Source organism: Petaurus breviceps, unplaced genomic scaffold (genome assembly GCF_028583685.1).
Source record: "Petaurus breviceps papuanus isolate PSGF00001 unplaced genomic scaffold, PetGlider_PUasm1.0 129, whole genome shotgun sequence".
NCBI lineage: Eukaryota > Metazoa > Chordata > Mammalia > Diprotodontia > Petauridae > Petaurus > Petaurus breviceps.
This window is the reverse complement of record NW_027185665.1, coordinates 4,258,601-4,277,012: the sequence shown is the minus strand read 5'-3', so window position 1 is coordinate 4,277,012 and position 18,412 is coordinate 4,258,601. Positions and strand designations below refer to the sequence as shown.

General features: G+C 38.7%; 2 protein-coding genes across 42 annotated transcripts in view; both read left to right on the top strand.

Annotated features, from left to right (window-relative positions):
* Positions 1-4,227, top strand: part of LOC138173021 (zinc finger protein 532) — a 116,279-nt gene extending 112,052 nt beyond the window's left edge. For 22 of the 24 annotated variants that reach the window (XM_069103011.1, XM_069103035.1, XM_069102877.1 and 19 more), the window contains one exon: positions 2,227-4,227. In XM_069103011.1, the coding sequence (XP_068959112.1) occupies positions 2,227-2,721 (495 nt within the window). In that variant the 3' untranslated portion in view covers positions 2,722-4,227. The remainder of the gene's footprint in view (positions 1-2,226) is intronic. The other 2 variants (XR_011171325.1, XM_069103039.1) reach the window with 2 other exon arrangements.
* A 12,345-nt stretch (positions 4,228-16,572) lies between these two features.
* LOC138172956 (O-acyltransferase like protein-like) overlaps positions 16,573-18,412 on the top strand; it is a 90,329-nt gene continuing 88,489 nt past the window's right edge. For 3 of the 18 annotated variants that reach the window (XR_011171279.1, XR_011171278.1, XR_011171286.1), the window contains exon 1: positions 16,580-17,175. The gene's annotated coding sequence lies outside the window, so the exon portion shown is untranslated. Of the gene's footprint in view, positions 17,176-18,412 lie in introns of all 18 variants that reach the window. The other 15 variants (XR_011171287.1, XR_011171298.1, XM_069102812.1 and 12 more) reach the window with 11 other exon arrangements.

Sequence of the window (18,412 nt, the reverse complement as noted above, 5' to 3'; positions counted from 1 at the left end):
CTCCATGTGGGAGTGTGAAATATTGGGTTACAACAGTAAAAGCTTTCTGAACATGCAGTGACCAAAAATTAATTAAAAATCAAACATGGAATGAATCTGATGTGTTATCAAGGAACTTCACTGCAGCCTTGGTTGTGAACACAAAGCACGAACACTCTGTGCTGCTCATGCCTTCAAGCCAGGCAGCACCAAGGGGGGTAGCAAGGGGGAAAAGTTGAAGAAGTCCCTGCCTAAAGGATAAAATAAAACTACTAGGGGCGGCGAGGTGGCTCAGTGAATAGAGCACCAGCCCTGGAGTCAGGAGGACCTGAGTTTAAATCTGGCCTCAGACACTTAACACAAAGCTAGCCGTGTGACCTTGGGAAAGTCACTTGACCCCAACTGCCCTGCCTGCCCTCCTCCAAAAAGCAAGCAAAAATAAAACTACTAACCTGTCAGTTAAAGCCCCAACAATCTGACTGTAATGTACCCTTTCCATACGGCTACCCTTTAGACATGCTGTGGTCCAGCCACATTGGATTGCTGTCTTTTCCCCATTCGCTCTGTACCCTCTCATCTCTGTGCTTTTATGTGGATTCCCACCACACTTGAAATGTTCTTCCTCTTCATCCCCACCTGTGAAGTCTTCACTTTGCCTGTGAGGGAAACTGAGCCCGCTCTCTTCTGAGATTTGTCTTGATCTTTTCTTGGCCACATTTTCTTTTGTCTCATCTTTATGTGAAAGTGCATCGGCCCTCATTCAGTCTTAGACTCCTGAAGAACAGGGACTATGCTTCTTTTGTTTTCTAATCTCTCAGTATCTCCCATGGTACCTAACATATGTTATTGAGTTGTTTTTATTCTTGTCTGACTCTTTGTGACCCCATTTGGGATTTTCTTGTCAAAGATACTGTAATAGTTTGCCATTTTTTTCCAGCTCATTGTACAGAGGAGGAAACTGAGGCAAATAGGGTTAAGTGACTTGCCATGGGTCATACAGAGCTAGTTAGTGTCTTAGCCCAGATTTGAACTCAGGAAAATGAGTCTTCCTGACTCCAGACCTGGGAAGCTATCCACTGTGCCATCTAGCTGGTACAAAGAAAATGCTCAATAAATATTTGTGGAATTGAATTGAAGTTGTTGAATATATACCTATGGAGAGAGAACTAATGTTATAAAGCAATAAATGATTAAGTGCCAAATGAATGGTACAGTCAAAGAGTGGTTGAATGAAGAAGGAAAGATCATTGTGAGCTGGCACTGTGGAAAAGTAGAGCTGCTGGGCTTTGAAGGATGAATAAGGTTTAATTAGACAGGAGAAAAGAGGAATTGCATGAACCAATGTGAGGGGGGACAGCGGGTGGAGCATAGTTAGTGTCAAGGAACACTGAGCGATGAGACATGGGAGATTTAGTAACATGTTTTTATTGCAACTGAGGCCCCCACTTTCAGCAGGCTTGGAGCACCAGCTTCTCTTCTTGGGTACTGATCAATTATTTCCAGCATTTGGTAGTAGTATTGCCCTTTCAAGCAGAAGATCATTGCCTAAAATAAGCATTGTAACTGAAAGATGTTGAATGAGTTTGGCATTTCCTTTGTATTCCCTTTCCTTGGGAAATTTGTGGGTAAACTGAGCACAGGCTTAGACATCAAGTAGTCCAACCTTTTTTATTTTCCACATGAGGAAGCCAGTTCAGAGCAGTTAGGTGACAAAAATAGTAAGGTCATTCACAGATAGTAAGTATCAGAGGTAGGGTCCAATCTTTGTAGTGCTCTATTCAATGAGACATTTTTGTTGAATATGACTTTTTGTGAACTCATTTGGGATTTTCTTGGCCAAGATACCGGAGTGGTTTGCTGTTTCCTCCTCCGGCTCATTTTGCAAATGAGGAAACTAAGGCAAACAGGGTGAAGTGACTTGCCCAGGGTCACGCAGGTAGTATCTGAGGTCATATTTGAACTCAAGCCTTCCTTATTCCAAGCCCAGCACTCCATCCACTGCACTGCCTAGCCGCCCTCAGCCAGAGATAGATGTCCATTTACTGAACAACGACTGGCAGTAAAGATTAATATTGGAAATAGGGTAAAACACTTGCAGAAACGTGTCTTTTTTTTTTTTCCATTAATGCCACAATGTTATCATATCTTTTTTACTGACTTTTAGCTCACTCAGAGATGCTCATTCTTCAGGAAAATAGCAGGACTATTTTAATTTGATCAGTTTTTTTGTTTGTTTTCTCTCATCAGGCCCCCAGTCCAAAGCGGAAATTAGAAGAACCTGTTTTAGAATTCAGAGCTGCACGAGGAGCGATTACTCAGCCATTGAAGAAACTAAAGATAAATGTTTTCAAAGTTCACAAGTGCGCTGTGTGTGGCTTCACGACAGAAAACCTCCTGCAGTTTCATGAACACATCCCTCAGCACAAGTCTGACGGCTCTTCTCACCAATGTCGAGAGTGTGGCCTTTGCTACACCTCCCATGTCTCTCTCTCCCGGCATCTCTTCATAGTCCACAAATTAAAGGAACCTCAGCCAGTATCCAAGCAGAATGGTTCTGGGGAAGATCATCAGCAGGAAAACAAGCCCAGCCATGAAGACGAATCATCCGATAGCCTGATGTCAGACAGAAAATGCAAAGTGTGCGCAAAGACATTTGAAACGGAAGCTGCCTTAAATACTCACATGAGAACACATGGCATGGCCTTCATTAAGTCTAAAAGAATGAGTTCAGCTGAAAAATGAGTATTCCAAAAGGAAAGTCTCTCTCCACATTGGAACGGAAAAGACTTTTTTGTTACAGAAAGTTCGCAGTATAATAGAGCTGACAGTACTGTTTAGGCTGTTGCAATATATTCACCTTCATGTATCCTCTTCACCCCATCGTACATACCCTCAATAAGTATTAAAACAGTATTTGAGTTTAAAAAGAGTTTGTATATATTTAAACTAATAACTTTTATACTCTTTGTTACGTGTTTGTATCAGTATTTAGTGGATAATGTTTTGAGTTATTTTTTTGTTTCGCATTTTTCTTTTTTTTTGTACTAAGTTTCTTTGAAACAGAGTTCTTAGCACTGGGGGCAGTTCCTTGGATTCAGATAAACTGTTTTGTACGCCATGAGTTTGAATGGTTTAGCTAATTAAATTACAAGTTAACACAATGCCTTTTTTTTTTTTTAGTATTTTTTATTTTTTAGAATTCACTACATAAATTGTAGCTGGTTTTAGGTGTCAAGAACACTAGGCTCTTCAAGTGTCTTAGCACTAGTACTCAGTGTATCTACTTTGAAAGAAGTGTGTGTGCGCCTTGAAACTCATCATTGCATATCTGTGCATCTCTAGGTATTTTTAGGGCCATGAGAGAAAGTTTTTAAAGCAGCCTTGCAAATAACCCACTAGTGGATAAGAACTTGAACCAGACAAGTAGAAGGGAATGGTGTTTTCTTTAATGTCTGTGAAGAAAAAAGGAAGGAGTCCATTGTAAAAATAGATCAGAAAAAATTGTGGGCTGGCAAATTTTTTTCTCATACTTATTTGCAAGACTGTTTTAATAAGATCACAGGGATGTAAGCTTGATGAAAGGGCTGGACTGCTGTAGAAGAAACAAATATGTAACTAGATCAATAGATTTTTATACAGTCTGGTTTTTGTCTTGTAATTTATTAAATATAGAGATGAATAAAAAAATCAAGTATTTCTTTGGCTTTTAAAGGAAGAAAATAGTTCATTTAACCCTGTGCTGTCTCAAGAATTGACTTTTCCTATTCTGGGTGCTAATGCCAAATGTTCTGGTACTTAGAGTTAGGATGCACAACTGAAGCTGCTACCAGTTGATGTGTTAATACAGCAGCCTATGGAATCACAATTGGCCATTTCAGATTGAGCACACAGCTGCCAGGTTTTCGTTCTGTCATTTCAATAAGTATATCTAATATTGGTAGTTTGCTTTCATGAAGCACAGCAAAGGTACCGTTCTGTCCCTTCCATATATAGTTCTCTGTGAGAGTTATATTTTTTGTGTTTTTTTTTTGTTTTGCATTTTATATCTTGTATTTATCCCTAAACAAGTTTTGTACTTTTTTAAAAAAAAATACTTTTGTGTATATAGAGATACTTGCATGATATACTGTAGTTATTGTTCCGTTCCTTAAAGGGTCTTGCTGCTGTCAGATGTTATACACTACGTTCATTATAACTGTATTAAACACATTTCATATGTAAATAAATGTGGCACATTTTGCCCTTGTGCGTCTGTGAGTCGCTTTTATTTATAGCTCAATTCTGACTTTATGAATTTTAGAAAGCTATTCATTCCTGAAAAATGAACTGTAGGAATAAGATTTTTAAAATCCTCATTCTAGAAATATAGAAGTGCTCATTCCTATTACCAGCTGGTTGTTTGGCGATCTCCACTATCCACTCAACAAATATTTATTGAGCCCCTCTGCTAGGTAAAAGGCAATATTAGTCTTTCTCAGGTTAAATTGGGGTAAGGGATGGGGGAACGGAATAAGCAAGTGCTTATTGTGTTCCAGGCACTAATACTAAGTTCTTTACAAATATCTTATGTCAGCCTCACAACAATCCTCTTAGGTAGGGGCTATTAGCCTTCTTTTTACAGTTGAGAATACTGAGGCAAACAAGTTAAATAACTTATCCAGGGGCACATAGTTAGTGAATATCTGAAGTTGGAGTCGTCAGTCTTCCTGACTCCAAGTATAGGGTTAAATCCACTGCACCACCAGGGTGCCTTTAGGAAGGTTACAGTTTAGTGGGGAGATGAAAGATGTACAAACAGCTATGTTACAAGGCAGAATAATAATGGTCTTAGGAGAGAGATGGCAAGTAATAACTAGTTAGTATTCATATAGTATGTTAGGGTTTGCAAAGCACATTACAGATAGCACCTTTTATCTGCATGCAACCATGGCACATAGGTAGGTGCTGTTACCCCAGTTTTACAGATGAGGAACCTCAAGTAGATGGAGGTTTAGTGACTTACTCAGGCTAGTATGTGAGTCTGAATTTGAACTTGGGTCTTGACTCCAGATCCAGTGTATCCATCCTGCCACTTTGCCACCTAAAAATAATGTGGGAGTTGTTAGGAAGGAGAGAGAATTTCTCAGTGGGAAGGGAAATAAAAGAAAACTTCCTACATGATATGATTAAGATGGGTTGGATTTGAAGGGAAAGTAGAGGTTTGTTTTGTTTTTTTTTTTATAGGGCAAAGCTAGGAAGATAGCTCACTGGGTAGAGCCCTGGGCCTGGAGTCAGATTTAAGTTCAAATCCAACTTCAGATACTTAGCTGTGTGACCCTGGGCAAGTCAGTTAACTTAATGCTAGAAAGATAGATGGCTCTGAATCCCAGCTTAGGAATTTTGACTGGAAGTGAATGGAGAGCCATGGGGATTTTGAAATGGGAAATGATGCTGACAGACCTCTGATGGCAAGATAAATTAGAGGGAGAGTGGAGTGGCATGGGGCTAGGGGAGACTAGTTAGTAGATGTGCAATAGTATAGCTGAGAGATGATAAAGACTATGTCGTGTGCAGTTATGGAGGGAAAGGAACTCATGGGAGATATTTTAGAGCTAAAATCAACAGAACTTGACAGCAGTTAATTGGATTTATTGAGTGGAGGTGGCAGTATAAATTATTCTGAAATTTTGACTGGGCAAAGAAAAATTTTGGTAAGAAAGTTGGGGAAGACGGTGGGTTTGGTTTTAGACATGCATATTTTATCAGACGTATTTTTGTCATTCATTCTTGCTTTATTTTTCAACAATTGATATGAGTAATGTATGAAAATATTCCCCCAAACAGGTGTTTTTTTTAATTGACCTCACAAAGAAATTAGTTCAGATGCTGTCAATTCAATGTCTAGTGGATACGTAAGAGAATTCCTCTAAAAGCCAACCTATGAAAAATAGTCTAATTCCTTAACATGCAGTGGGAAAGAAAGGTCTTATTAAAGATTATTTATGAGAAGCTTCAAAGAAAAGCCAGAGAGCTTATGTTTTAGGGTGCTTAACCAAATTTGAGTTTACCAGTAAAAATAACATGCAGCTGGGAGTTTAAAATTGTGTAAGGTTATTTCAGATTCCTGTCGTCAACTTATGAGCCTTGAACTATGCTATTTCTGTATAGCTAGTTATTGAAAGAAAAAATAGAAAAGGAAAATAAGAAATTAAAGTTTTTCGTGAAGACTATAACTAAAAGAAATGGTCAATGACTTCTCACTTTGTCTTCCTTACCAGTACTTACAGATGATCAATCCCAACAAGAAAGGAGAAATCTGCTAAATGTACAATTCAATTGAAATTTTAAAAAAATCTTAAATGTGGCCTCAGACACTTACTAGCTGTCTGACACTGAGCAAGTGACATAGCCTTTAATACTAATTTATAATGTTTAAAAATTATATATTATTATATATTATAAATCAATTTATAATATGAATAATAATTTTGTCATAAACTTTAATCTGTAAGATTTAAGTTAAGAATAGCACCTACTTCACAGGGTTGTTGTGAGGATCGAGTGGCTGGTATATAGTGCTTAATAAATGCTTATTTCATTCCTTTTCTTCTTACCTTCCATGGTACATGTGCAAGTGGACTATAAGCAGTATGGGATCATGAGCCGATAAAAAGTTAAAAATTATTTTTCTCATCCCAGAAAAACAAACAAACCATGATTAAACTTTAGGTCAGGGCTAGCTGGCTTAGACTCATACTCAAGGATGGATAACATTTTAGTATGAGAAATTTGCTGCTTCAAATTACAAATTCTTTTTCCTTCTGTGTGTATACTTACATATTCTAGTCAAAAGACTGAGAACTCATGCTGGGCACAATTCGTCTCCCTTCCCTGCCATTGTATCTCCCATCCTTCCCTAAATTGGAGCACACATCTTTTAAAGAGTATTTACAGTTTACAGAATGCTTTCACACAAATTCTCTCATTTGATCCTGAACAATAACATTATGAAGTAGGTGTATAAGCATATTTTTCTCCAATTTATGGGTGAGGGCACTGAGACTCAGAAAAATGATTTAACTTTCCAGTAGTCACAAAGCCAAAGTAAGACCCAAATCAACGTCTTCTTATTCCAAGTCCAATGCTTGTTTCAGTACAGGTGTTTCTGCTGCTCTGATGTTTGTGTGTGTACATTTCCATATATGTGCATATGTACATGTGAATATGTATGTGTGTGGCCATACTATAGCCATGAGTTAGTTACCCTCTATAATTAAAGGGAAATTCAGAGGATCACAGACTCTGAGGTGGAAGGGATGGACCTTAGAGGCCATCTAGTCCAACCTCCTCATTTTGCAGATAAGGAAGTAAGGCTCAAAGGTGTCACAAAGATGTCCAGGCTCACATGGTAGTATGTGGTATCTCTTCTCATGTCTCTTCTCAGGGTGTTTCAAGTTTAAAAACAATCTGTTTTTGTCTAGTGCAGTGGATAGAGCACTGGGCTGGAGTTGGAAAGACATGAGTTCAAATTTGACCTTCCTTAGACACTTACTAGCTGTGTGACCTTAGGCAAGTCACTTAATCTCCATCTGTAAAATGAGCTGGAATAGGAAACGGCAAACCACCCCAGTATCTTTGCCAAGAAATCCCCAAATGGGATTACACATGACCGAAAAGCACTGAACAAGAAATTGTGTGACCCTAAACAAGTCAACCTCCATCTATCTCAGTTTCCTGAACTGTAAAAAGGGGATGATAATAACCTCTACCTCCCAGCACGGTTGTAAGGATAAAATGAGGCATTTGTATAGCCCTTAGGACAGTGCCTGGCATATAGTAGGCACTTAATAAATGCTTGTTCTTCCCATCTCTCCTCCCTTCGACATTAGATTATAGCAATCATAGTTTAATCATCATCACAGGTTTGCTGCTTCTCAGATTAAAAGTCCCAGAGAAGGATCAAGAGAGGAGAGGAGAGGAAACGTGGTCTCCTTAGATACTTGGTTCATTGCACAACCAGCCATGCTGACAACTGCCTTCTGATGAACTGAGAAAACGAGTGTGGTTGCACAGTGTGTAGAGAGTACGGGGCCTGCAGTCAGGAATACGGAGTCCAAATTCAAGTCTCAGATACTAGCTGTGTGACCCTGGGTTAATCACCTAATCTCTGTTGCCTCCATTACCTCAACTATAGAGTAAGGTTAATAATAGCACCTACGTCCCAGGCTTGTTGTGAGGATCAGAGACAATATTTGTAAAGTGCTTAGCTCAATGCTTGGCACATTGTAAACCCTACATAAACGACAACTCTTATTATTACACAGAGACAGCACACACACAACTCTTTGGACAGCTTCCATTCATCTGATCATGTCTCACGATGAATGAAGATTCTGCCTAAATAATGCCTAGCCATTCTGTCATTACAGAAGTGGCCTAGATGCCACGATAAGCTGAGAAGCGTGCCCTGCTTAACCCCGTGCCGAACTCTCTTATGGTTTGTGGTTTCCACCTGCTTTGCAATCTGCCTGACATTTATTGACACCGTAAGTGGCAACAACTTTTCATTCTGTCACTTTAGAAGCAAAACATTCTAAATGAAAACATATATGTATATATTACACACACATACCTACATATACATATATATATATATATATAGTAGAATCGGAGACATTTTTCTTGATTCAACAAAAAAAAATGTTTTCCCAATTTCCCTTATAGATGTTAAGATGCTTAATACTATTACTTTATTTGTGAAGTTATTTCTCAAACATTCAAAATAGACCCCTGATCCCATCTATGTGTATGTTCCCTCCAGTAATACAAAACCCAATTGATCCATGTCTTCCTTCCTGATCAGTTGATCCATCCATTTCTTTCCATAAATTCACCACGCACAGTTCACCCAAGCTGTTGGGGGCCTTCCTGGCAGAACACATGGGCCATTCACCCGCCATCTCCTGACCTTTCTGTGGGATCAGACATCTCACTTTTGGCTTCTGTATTTACTTGAGGATGTCTTCTACTCTAGACTTGCTCCGTGATTCTTTGTCGTGTGTTCCAGCCTGATTATACCCACCACACACAGTTATCTATCTTTCCTCAGATATTTATTTTCTTCCTTTCAGTTTTGTCTTTAAATGCCCTCAGAAAAACTTTGTTTCTTTAGGTCTCTTGCCAAGCTTTCTTTAAACTAGTTTTATATTCAATTGCTCCTTTCCGTTTATGAGTTGATATTGCTTATAATCTTTTATCATTCTTCTCTGTGAGATTTTTAGGAAAAAAAAAGTTATATTCTGAATTGTTGTTGGCCTTGGCTGCTACATCTCATTGCTTGATAAATCAAGCAATTTTGACTAAGGCACTTTCTTTCTTATCATGTCAATAGATTTACATTTGTTAAATTTCCCTGTGTGGAATTATTATAATCAGTAAAAGCTATTTCAAAGATTTTCTAAAATCCTACAGAATTAAAAATAAAATTACATTAAAAAATTTTAAAATAAAAAATTCTGCAGATTTAAAAATAAAATAGAATAATGTTACGTTGAAACTTTTTAAGTAAAAAATTCTTCAGGATTAAAAATAAAATAAATTCTGCAGAATTAATGACCATCAATAAATTTCATATTATTGCCTTAGGAAATGATATAAAAGTATAACATTCTCAGGCATTTACAAGTCACTTATTTAGTAGTATCTTGTGGTGGAATTAACATAGGATTTGGAAATTGAGGGCCTGGTTGGCTCGGTTGTTTACTGTTTATGTGAACGTGGATAAGTCATTCCCCTTCTTTGGGCCTCAGTTTTCCCATTTATAAATTAAGAAGTTGGACTAGACATCTAAGAAACTTCTGGTTTTAGATCTTTGAGCCTATAAATCTGAAATGCATTTTCCTGTAGAAACAAATGCCATCTGTAGAAGTTTATGGATCAGTCAGGCTGAAAAGATACCTTAGAGATAATTTAGTCCCACTTCCTAATTTTACAAACTGATCCAGGGAGATAGGTAGGTTCCCAGGCTTCCGCACAAACCTTTTCACTCCTTTATTGCATCTGAGGGGAACCTTTCTCAGGATTCCAGCAATAAACTTCCTCGCACTTTTTTTAGCCTTGGCCAGGGGAAGAATTGGGGTCTTCCCTATCCTTCCTTCTCTTTTTCCTTCACCTTCCTCTGGTGACTTCCACGGCCTCAGGAAGGTGGATCAGTCAGTTGTACTGAGACAAGCAGAAGTATTACAAGGCAGGAGCCAAAGTTTCAGAGGTTCAGTGAGGAGCTTACAGGGAAGTGTCAGCACCTCCTGTTAGGGTAGGTCCCAAGGGACACTTCTTGGTCAAGACTGACCAACCAAGTCTTTTGGAGGACTTCCCTTCCTTTTATCAATTGGCCTGCCTGCTTCTTTGAATGGACACTGCCTTCTGCTTCTGACCATGGGTTTTCCTCTTCCCTGATCCACTGTAGAGCAAAGAAACAATGCAGTCTCATATTTTTCCCATTTCCCCTCCTGTTTCTGAAGCAAAGCACACACTGCATTTGAGGTTTTTCTCACCTTTTTTTTTTATGGCTAGAAATACAGAAATAGTCAAGGGTCTAGGAAGTCTTCTTCCTTTGTACCTCCCTCACTTCGAATCCTTTTTTTTTTTCCTGCTTTGTTGCACACAGATTCATAATAGGGTCTCGAAGCATTTAAAGGACTGGGGCAAGAGTCATCCGCATTTTACTGGAACAATATTATTCCAGTGAATTCCCTAGCCACTTCCTCCAGGGAACTGTATCTGAAACTCTGGGAGGGGGGGAAGCGGCCGTTTCCCTAAGAAGGGGAGGAGACATAGCTAAGAACACTGCCAAGGAGACCACCTAGGGCTGAGGGACCAGCAGCTGGGATGAGGACAGTCCCCCTCCCATTTCTCTTTGCCATCCTGTCTTGCCCTGTACTGTCACTGAGTAAAAGTGACCAGAGAGAGAAACTTGGAGAAAGTTGAGGTACCAAGCAGCAGGCAGGAATGGAAAAAAAACTCCTCAGCAGTGGCCTCTGGGAAGAAAGGGGAGTTTCTAGGGCCGCCCAGGTGGGCCCCTAGGTGACCATTCAGCCTAAGTTCGATGTACCTCTGTGGCTGTCATCAGAAGAAGCTGTTCCCTGTGTTGATGACCTGTTTTCATACCTTTGCACGTTCTCTAGAGATTGAAGATGCTGAGATCATGGGAATACAGAAGACTTGCTCTGGGTTATATGAGTATTCTAGAAGCAGCTTCAATTTTTGCCAATTCAATCACATTCTAAGTGAATCAGCTTTTGTGTGTGGGAACTATTTTCAGGTGACTATTGAAAGCAATCCTTTTTCTTTTTGTCGGGGACTGTCACTGTCTTCAAAAATCTTGCGGCTTGTCAGGTGACTTGGGGTTTGCCCAGTCAACCACAGGGGCGGCTCGGCATTAGAAAAGCCTGGAGGCATTGGTGGTGCAGGTGCTGCTGGAGGTAAACATATCTGCACACGCTTCACTGGAGCCCTGCCCACTAATCAGGCTAGCAGAGCTGGGGCGCCCAGGGCAGGGGAGGGGGCAGGTGTGTAACAGACTGGAAGCACAACTAGAGCTTAAGGTGTTTATTAATTGCTGACCCCTCCCAGAAATAGTCACGGTCTGTGGTTTGGTTTTGTTTAATATTTTGTGCTTAAACACACACCCATACACACACAAAAGAAATAGCATTTCCACATAGACAGCAGTATACAAAATATATGCAAGGCTCCATTTCATACCACTTGGTTCCATATGTGTGCATATTATTTATTTATTATACGCATCGACATGGATATGAAATTCCTCAAGGTTCTTTCAAAATCATCCTGCTTTTCTTTTCTAAGCATCTTTTTATTTTCTCTATGCATTTTTCAGAATATTTAAATCGCTCTCTTCTCATCACTATTGCTAACCTCTCTCTTACCTGACTGCCTATCATTAAAAGCAGAGTTAACAAAAAATCCTTGTAACAAATAGGCAGAATCAAGCCAAATGAATTCCCAGAGTGCCCATGTCCAAAAATATATGTCTCTTTCTGCACATTCAGTCAATCATTTCTCTGTTACGGCTCTAACCATGGCATTGATCAGAGTTTTTAAGTCTTTCAGAATTGTTTTTCTTTATAATCTTGTCTTTGTATATGTTATTCAGATTTTGCTCACTTCGCTTTGCATCAAATCCTGCTTGCTGGGATTCTCTGAAATCATCTCTTTTTCATCATCCTGCCGGGCAATACCATTATATTCTTACCCCACAAATTGTGTAGCGTTTCCCTAATTGATAGATACCCCCTTAGGTTCTAGTTAATTAATTTTCCCCTCCTTTAATCCCAGCTTATTTGGCTTGTGACTATTTCTTTCCTTCCTATTACCCTCCCTCTTACCCCTCCTTTCCATATCCCCACTTGTTTCCTATTGCATTTGATTTCTTTCTACACAAAGCTGTGTGTGAGCAGGTGCGTGTGCGTGTTCCATGGTTCTTTGTCTACTTCAGATAAGGGTGCAGCTCATCTGATGCCCCCTTCCCCCACCTTTTCCTCCATGTTTGTACACTCTTCTCACACACCAATTATGAAAAAATCAAATTCTTCCCTTCTACACTAGAGTATTCCTTTTTCTCTCACTTCCCTTTCCTCTATTAAACCTTCAGAAGAGAAACAAGCCACCTCCAGGCCCTATAACACATACCACACACATCACACTATGCACATCTCTCTCTCTATGTTTTCTTTTTTCGTGCCTCCCAAAGATGTTCATGTTTTACAAGGAGACTTGTTTTCCTCTCCTCCTGATAGACAAGTAGTGCTACGTCTTCTTAGAGCCTCTTTCAATTACTCAAATAAACTTACATTTCTAGGTTTTTTGTGATACTAGAGTTTGTATTTCAAAGTTCTCACTTGGAAATCTTCAGAAGTATAAAATGGGTAATTTCTATTACATTAAATTAAAAAGGGTTTGTACAAATAAAACAAATGTAGCCAGTTGTAGTGGCAAGCACCCCAGCGTCCCCAGGGTCGCTGCCAACACAGGTTCTTGGATCTGCTTTGATAAAGGAAAGCAACTCAAAATGGGTTAACAAGCTTACTTTAACCAGTCAAACATATATCGTTTACCTCGTTCAGGGGAAAAAGGTCAGCACCCCAAACTTCAAAGTATACAGACAGAATTATCAAGCAGAAACAGATCAAGTAGACAGCTTTCCAAACTGTCCAACCATTACATCCATACCAAATCAACATCTGGGTTTCAAAGCCAGGGGCTCTCAACAACCAGCTTCCCAGAGTCTCATCTGATCAAATCACAGAACACTTCTCAAAGTGAGCCCCAAAACAAAGCCTCAAATCAGGGTTTATATAGCCTTCTTCTGGCTCAGAGAATGTAACAACCTTATTGACCCACTGCCCAATCAAAAAGTATCTACTGAAAAACAAGCCTCCCACCCCAGGTCCCAGGTGCACTTTAGCCTAAGGGCAGGGAAGATCTTAAAAATTTACATTCCCATTACACCAGTATCAGAAGGAAAGAAGAAAATCGGGAAATAATTTTTATAGACAGTTTCTCAGATAAAGGTCTCATATCTCAAATACATAAATTTATAAGAATAAGAATCATTCTCTAATTGATAAATCATCAAAGAATATGGACAGGCAGTTTTCTGATGAAGAAACTGAAACTATTTTAGTCAAATCAAAAAAGCTCTAAATCATTATTGATTAGAGAAATGCAAATTAAAGCAACCTTGAAATATCATTTTACCAGATTGGCTCAAATGATTGAAGGGGAAAGTAACAAGCTGGGGGAGGGGACATGGGGAAATTGTGGGGATGCCCATCATTGGGGAACGGCTGAACAAGTCGTGGTATATGATCATGATGGAAAACTACTGTGCTATAAGAAATGATGAGCTCAATGATCTTAGAAAAACACGGGCAGGTTTGGATGAAGTAATGAAGAGAGAAATAAGCAAAACCAAGAGAATTTTGTAACAGTAACAGCAATATTCTTTTAAGAATAACTTGAGCAACTAAGTCATTTTGACTATTATAAACATTCACATTAACTACAAAGGATATATGAAGGAAGAAGTTTTCTGCGTCCAGAGAAAGAACTGACAAAAGAAGCATATATAGAATGGTCTTACACACACACACACACACACACGTATGTTTGTAGGTGTGTGTAGATGTATGTGTGTGTATATAAATTCACACACATTTGTGTTTAATGGTAACCATCTCTGGGGCAGAGTGGGGGAAGAGAAGAAAAAAAGAAATTTACATTATAAATTCATTATGTATTTAAAAGGAATAGCAAGTAGTATACAATAGATCTGCAGTTTCATGCACAATCTTTTTATTATTCTATGATGTTATGGAAATGCTTGTTTTATTTCCTAAATTAAAAATAAAATCAATAGAAAAAAAGTTTTCTCTTCAACTCTAGGTCCATTTCTTTTTTTTTCTGTAGGATTATACTCAGCTTTTCAGGGTCAGGTATTGTTGGTTGAAAACCCATGTCTTTTGTGTTTTGGAATATTATGTTACCAGGTTCCCTGTCATTCTAAGCAATAGCTGCCAGGTCTTGTATGATCATGTCTGTAGCTTATAGTTTTTTGAGTTTCTTATTTGTGAATGCTTTTGACATTTCTCCTTTGATGCAGAGTCTCTGGGTTTTGGTTATGACATTCCTGGGACGTTTCCTTTTATGAGGTAGTCACTAGTTTCTTTCTGTCTTCATTTTGCCCTCTGGTTCTAATAGATCTGATCAGTTTTCATTTGCGATTTCTTGAAATATAGTGTCCAGGATTTTTTTTTCATGGTTTTCAGGGAGTCCAATAGTTTCTGAATGATCTCTCTTTGAACTGTTTTCTAGCTCAGTTCTTTTTGATATCAGATATCTTGCATTTTCTTGTGTTTAGTCAATCTTTTGAGTTTGTTCTAATATTTCTTACTATCTTCTGAAGCCATTTATTTCTATTTGGTCCCTTCTAATTTTAAGGGAGTATATTGCTTTGATAAAGTTAAGTATTTTCTCTTCTCTTTTCAATTCTTTACTCCAAAAGAGTTTTTTAATTTCATTTTTTTTATCTCTTGCTTTATTTCTTCTAGGTACTCATGAAGTCTTTGTGGAAAAATCCATTTTTTCCTTTGAATTTCTGCTTGAAATTATTACAGTGATAGTCACTTTTTGGTTGGGGTTTTTGGTATATCTCTAGATCTATAATAGTTCTTTATAGTGGTCGGTGTTTTCTTTGTCTTACTCATCTCTGCAGTCTTATTTCCCCATCCCTGCCCCTTGCCACACTTTTGGGTGGGATTATGGGTGCAAATTATTCTTGATCTGGGTTACTTGGGTTCCTGTGTTAACCTCTACTTCCTGGGGTTAAGTACATTTGGAAACAGATATTTGAGGTTTAGGGCACTGGTTGTGCATGTCTTTCTATGGCATCTCAGGAGAAAAATGCAAGTGTCCTTGGAGCCTTGCTAGGGTGTCCTCTTCTGAGGACCACCAAAGCCACAGGGCGGGTAGGTGGCACAGTGGATAGGGCATCTAGCCTGGAGTCAGGAAGATTTGAGTTCAAATTTGACCTCAGACTTTTACCAGCTGTGTGACTCTGGGTAAGTCACTTAACCCTATATGCCTCAGTTGCCTCATTTAGAAAATGAATTGGAGAAGGAAAGGATAAATCACTCCAGTACCTTTGCCAAGAAAACCCCAAATGGGGTCACAAAGAGTTGGACAGGACTGAAGAACAACAGCAATAAGGACCAAGCCTACACGAGTCACTGCCACTACTGATGGCTTCCAAGGTTCCCTGGTGTGGGATTTCAACCACCCAGCTTTCTGGGAAAGTCCTCAGCTCTTGTTTGCTTCAGATACAGAGCTCTGGTCTTGCTGGTATTGCTGGGCTGCTGCTGGCTTGTTTGCAGGGATGTACTGGAGCCAAGTGCAACTTTCTGAGCTAATTGTTAAATTTTCAGAAATGGGCAAACCTACAAACCAGGACTTGATTTATTATTTTGTTGAGTATCTAAACTTAAGAGAGTGATAGAGTAAATGTTAATAATGCAGATTAAACTTAAAAGTGTGTTCAGTATACATTTTCCCTGAAGTTCAGGTTGTTAAACATTTACCAGCATGCCCCTGATTGTACTGGCATTGACTTTGCTGGTGGTTCCCTTTCCTGTTGTCTGTGGGCATCTGGCTAACTTTTTACATAATTCAGGGCATGGAAGAAGTAACTTGCTCTACTTTTACATTAGAGTTCATCATTGAAGCTAGTTTTGTAAAAAATAAAATTTAGACTACCTTGTTTTCTGATCTGAATCTTCCCCCACCAAAATCATATCTACCACAAATCTGATTCAAGAATATGTCAATTCCCAAGGAAATTAAGGACATATATTTATATTAAAAGTTTGACCCAACAGACTGCATGTATACAAACATGAACAATAATTTTCTTAGTGTTTGTCTACTTTAAGGAAGATTCTAACTTCCTAAAGAATACTACTTCTCTGTTCCCAGTCTAATCTTCATACTCATTGTAGACCAGTGGTGTTACATGCAAACAGAAATGGGGGGAGGGCACCATAGTTGTTTCCTTAGTGTTAATCTTTTTTAAGAGTTAAATTTTTGGTTATTCTTGACCAAAAAATGAGTGTTACCATCGAGTATTTTAGGTGGAACATGCTTTGGATATTTGAAACCCCAGAATGTTACACAGTGCTTTCCAACTAAAGGAAACTAGGCTTCTCTATATGAAATGGACCTTTCGATCTGCATAGCTAATGGAAAGCAGGTGATCTGAAGAACACATGAATCCAGAGATCTATTCTATTTAACAGTAATAAGTTGTGTGTAAATTGTCTTTCATGCTTTGTTCATCTTGGCTACTCTGCAAGTGTTGGAGACAACACAGCTTGTTTGTACAAGTTAAGAGAAAGAAGGATCACATTCTCTTCTTACGCACAACCTAAGGTTCCATAAATAGAGGCTTCTACCTCCGAGAAGAGCACTCCATTTGGACAGGTAAAAGGGAAAACCATGCCCCCGGAGTGTCAGCACTTTGGCTCCTTCTTCATTGGTCTTGTGCTTTTTCTGCATGAAACCTTTCTTTGAGGTGCTTTCAAGACACTGATGAGTTCCTTTCTGATCTGAATTCGGTGGTTCCCAAGGCTTATGCAATAAGAAGTAAGTTGGCTTTGGCAGGGGCTGGGGGGTGGGCTGCAGGGCATTTATAAGTGGGTAGATTTGGAAACTGACATGTGATTAGCTAGAAACTGTGCAGTTGTTCATACTGGGAGATAATATATGCAAAGCACTTTGCAAAAATTAAAACACTAGAAAGATGTCAGTATGACTGTTGCTATTATTGCAACATTTGAGAATTTCCAAAAGAAAACAGATAAACAATAGAGGAGAAAACAAGCCTGCTTTCCCCACTTGCACTGGGATCCTGAACTCAGTGTCCTTATCGATAAAAGAAGGTTGGATTGATTGATTGATTCTATCCTCTTATAGAATAGCATTCATCTGTGCCTAGCCTACTCCTCATACTCATTGTAGACCAGTGGTGTCAAATGGGGGCCACTAGACCATGCAGAAAGATCTCTACTGGCAGCATTTTAACTTTGAAAACCACATATTAACATTATTTATGTTCCATTGTATTTTTATTTATTTTGATGAATGTTTTCCAATTATGTTGGGAAATTGGGGTGTTTGGTTTTTGAAGGTGACTCCAAATGATTGCAAACCTAACCAGAAGAAATTATGTTAGGACCAGATTCTGTAACAGGATAAAAGTTTTTTCAAAACATAGGCTTGTTGTTTCAACAAACAATGCATTTCAACAAACATTTCTGTTGACTCTAATTGAAATGAATAACATTCTACTGAATAGTAAGAAATGACCATTTAATCTTGGTTTTTTGATGTCTGGCCTAATCTATAAAATGAATTCCTTCCTCATTTTTCAGGCAGTAAGTCCTTGCTTCTGAAATAGCCCATTAAAAAAACCTACGGAGCATTATTAATGAATCTGTACAGTGGCCAAAGCTGGGGGGAAAACAGTAAGGAGAGTTGGCTAAGTTTCTATGTAGGGGAGATAGATAAACTGGAAGCAATATTTGTTTCATTGATTTCCCAAAATTATTCTCCATGATCACTCACAAATTCAACTAAACAGAAAGGACCCAGAGCTTCTCTAGGCAGTGGGACAAAAACAAATATGCAGAAAATTATAGAATCAAAGAATGCTAAACTTTCTGGAAGGAACTTGGAAATTATCTTATCCATTCCTCTCATTTGACAGATGAGGAAACTGAGATCTAGAGGGGTAAGTCAGTTTGTCCGAGTCCATACCAAATGCTTCATTTCTAAAAAATAGCACAGAATGAACACTGAGCTATAAGACTGAATCTTGGGT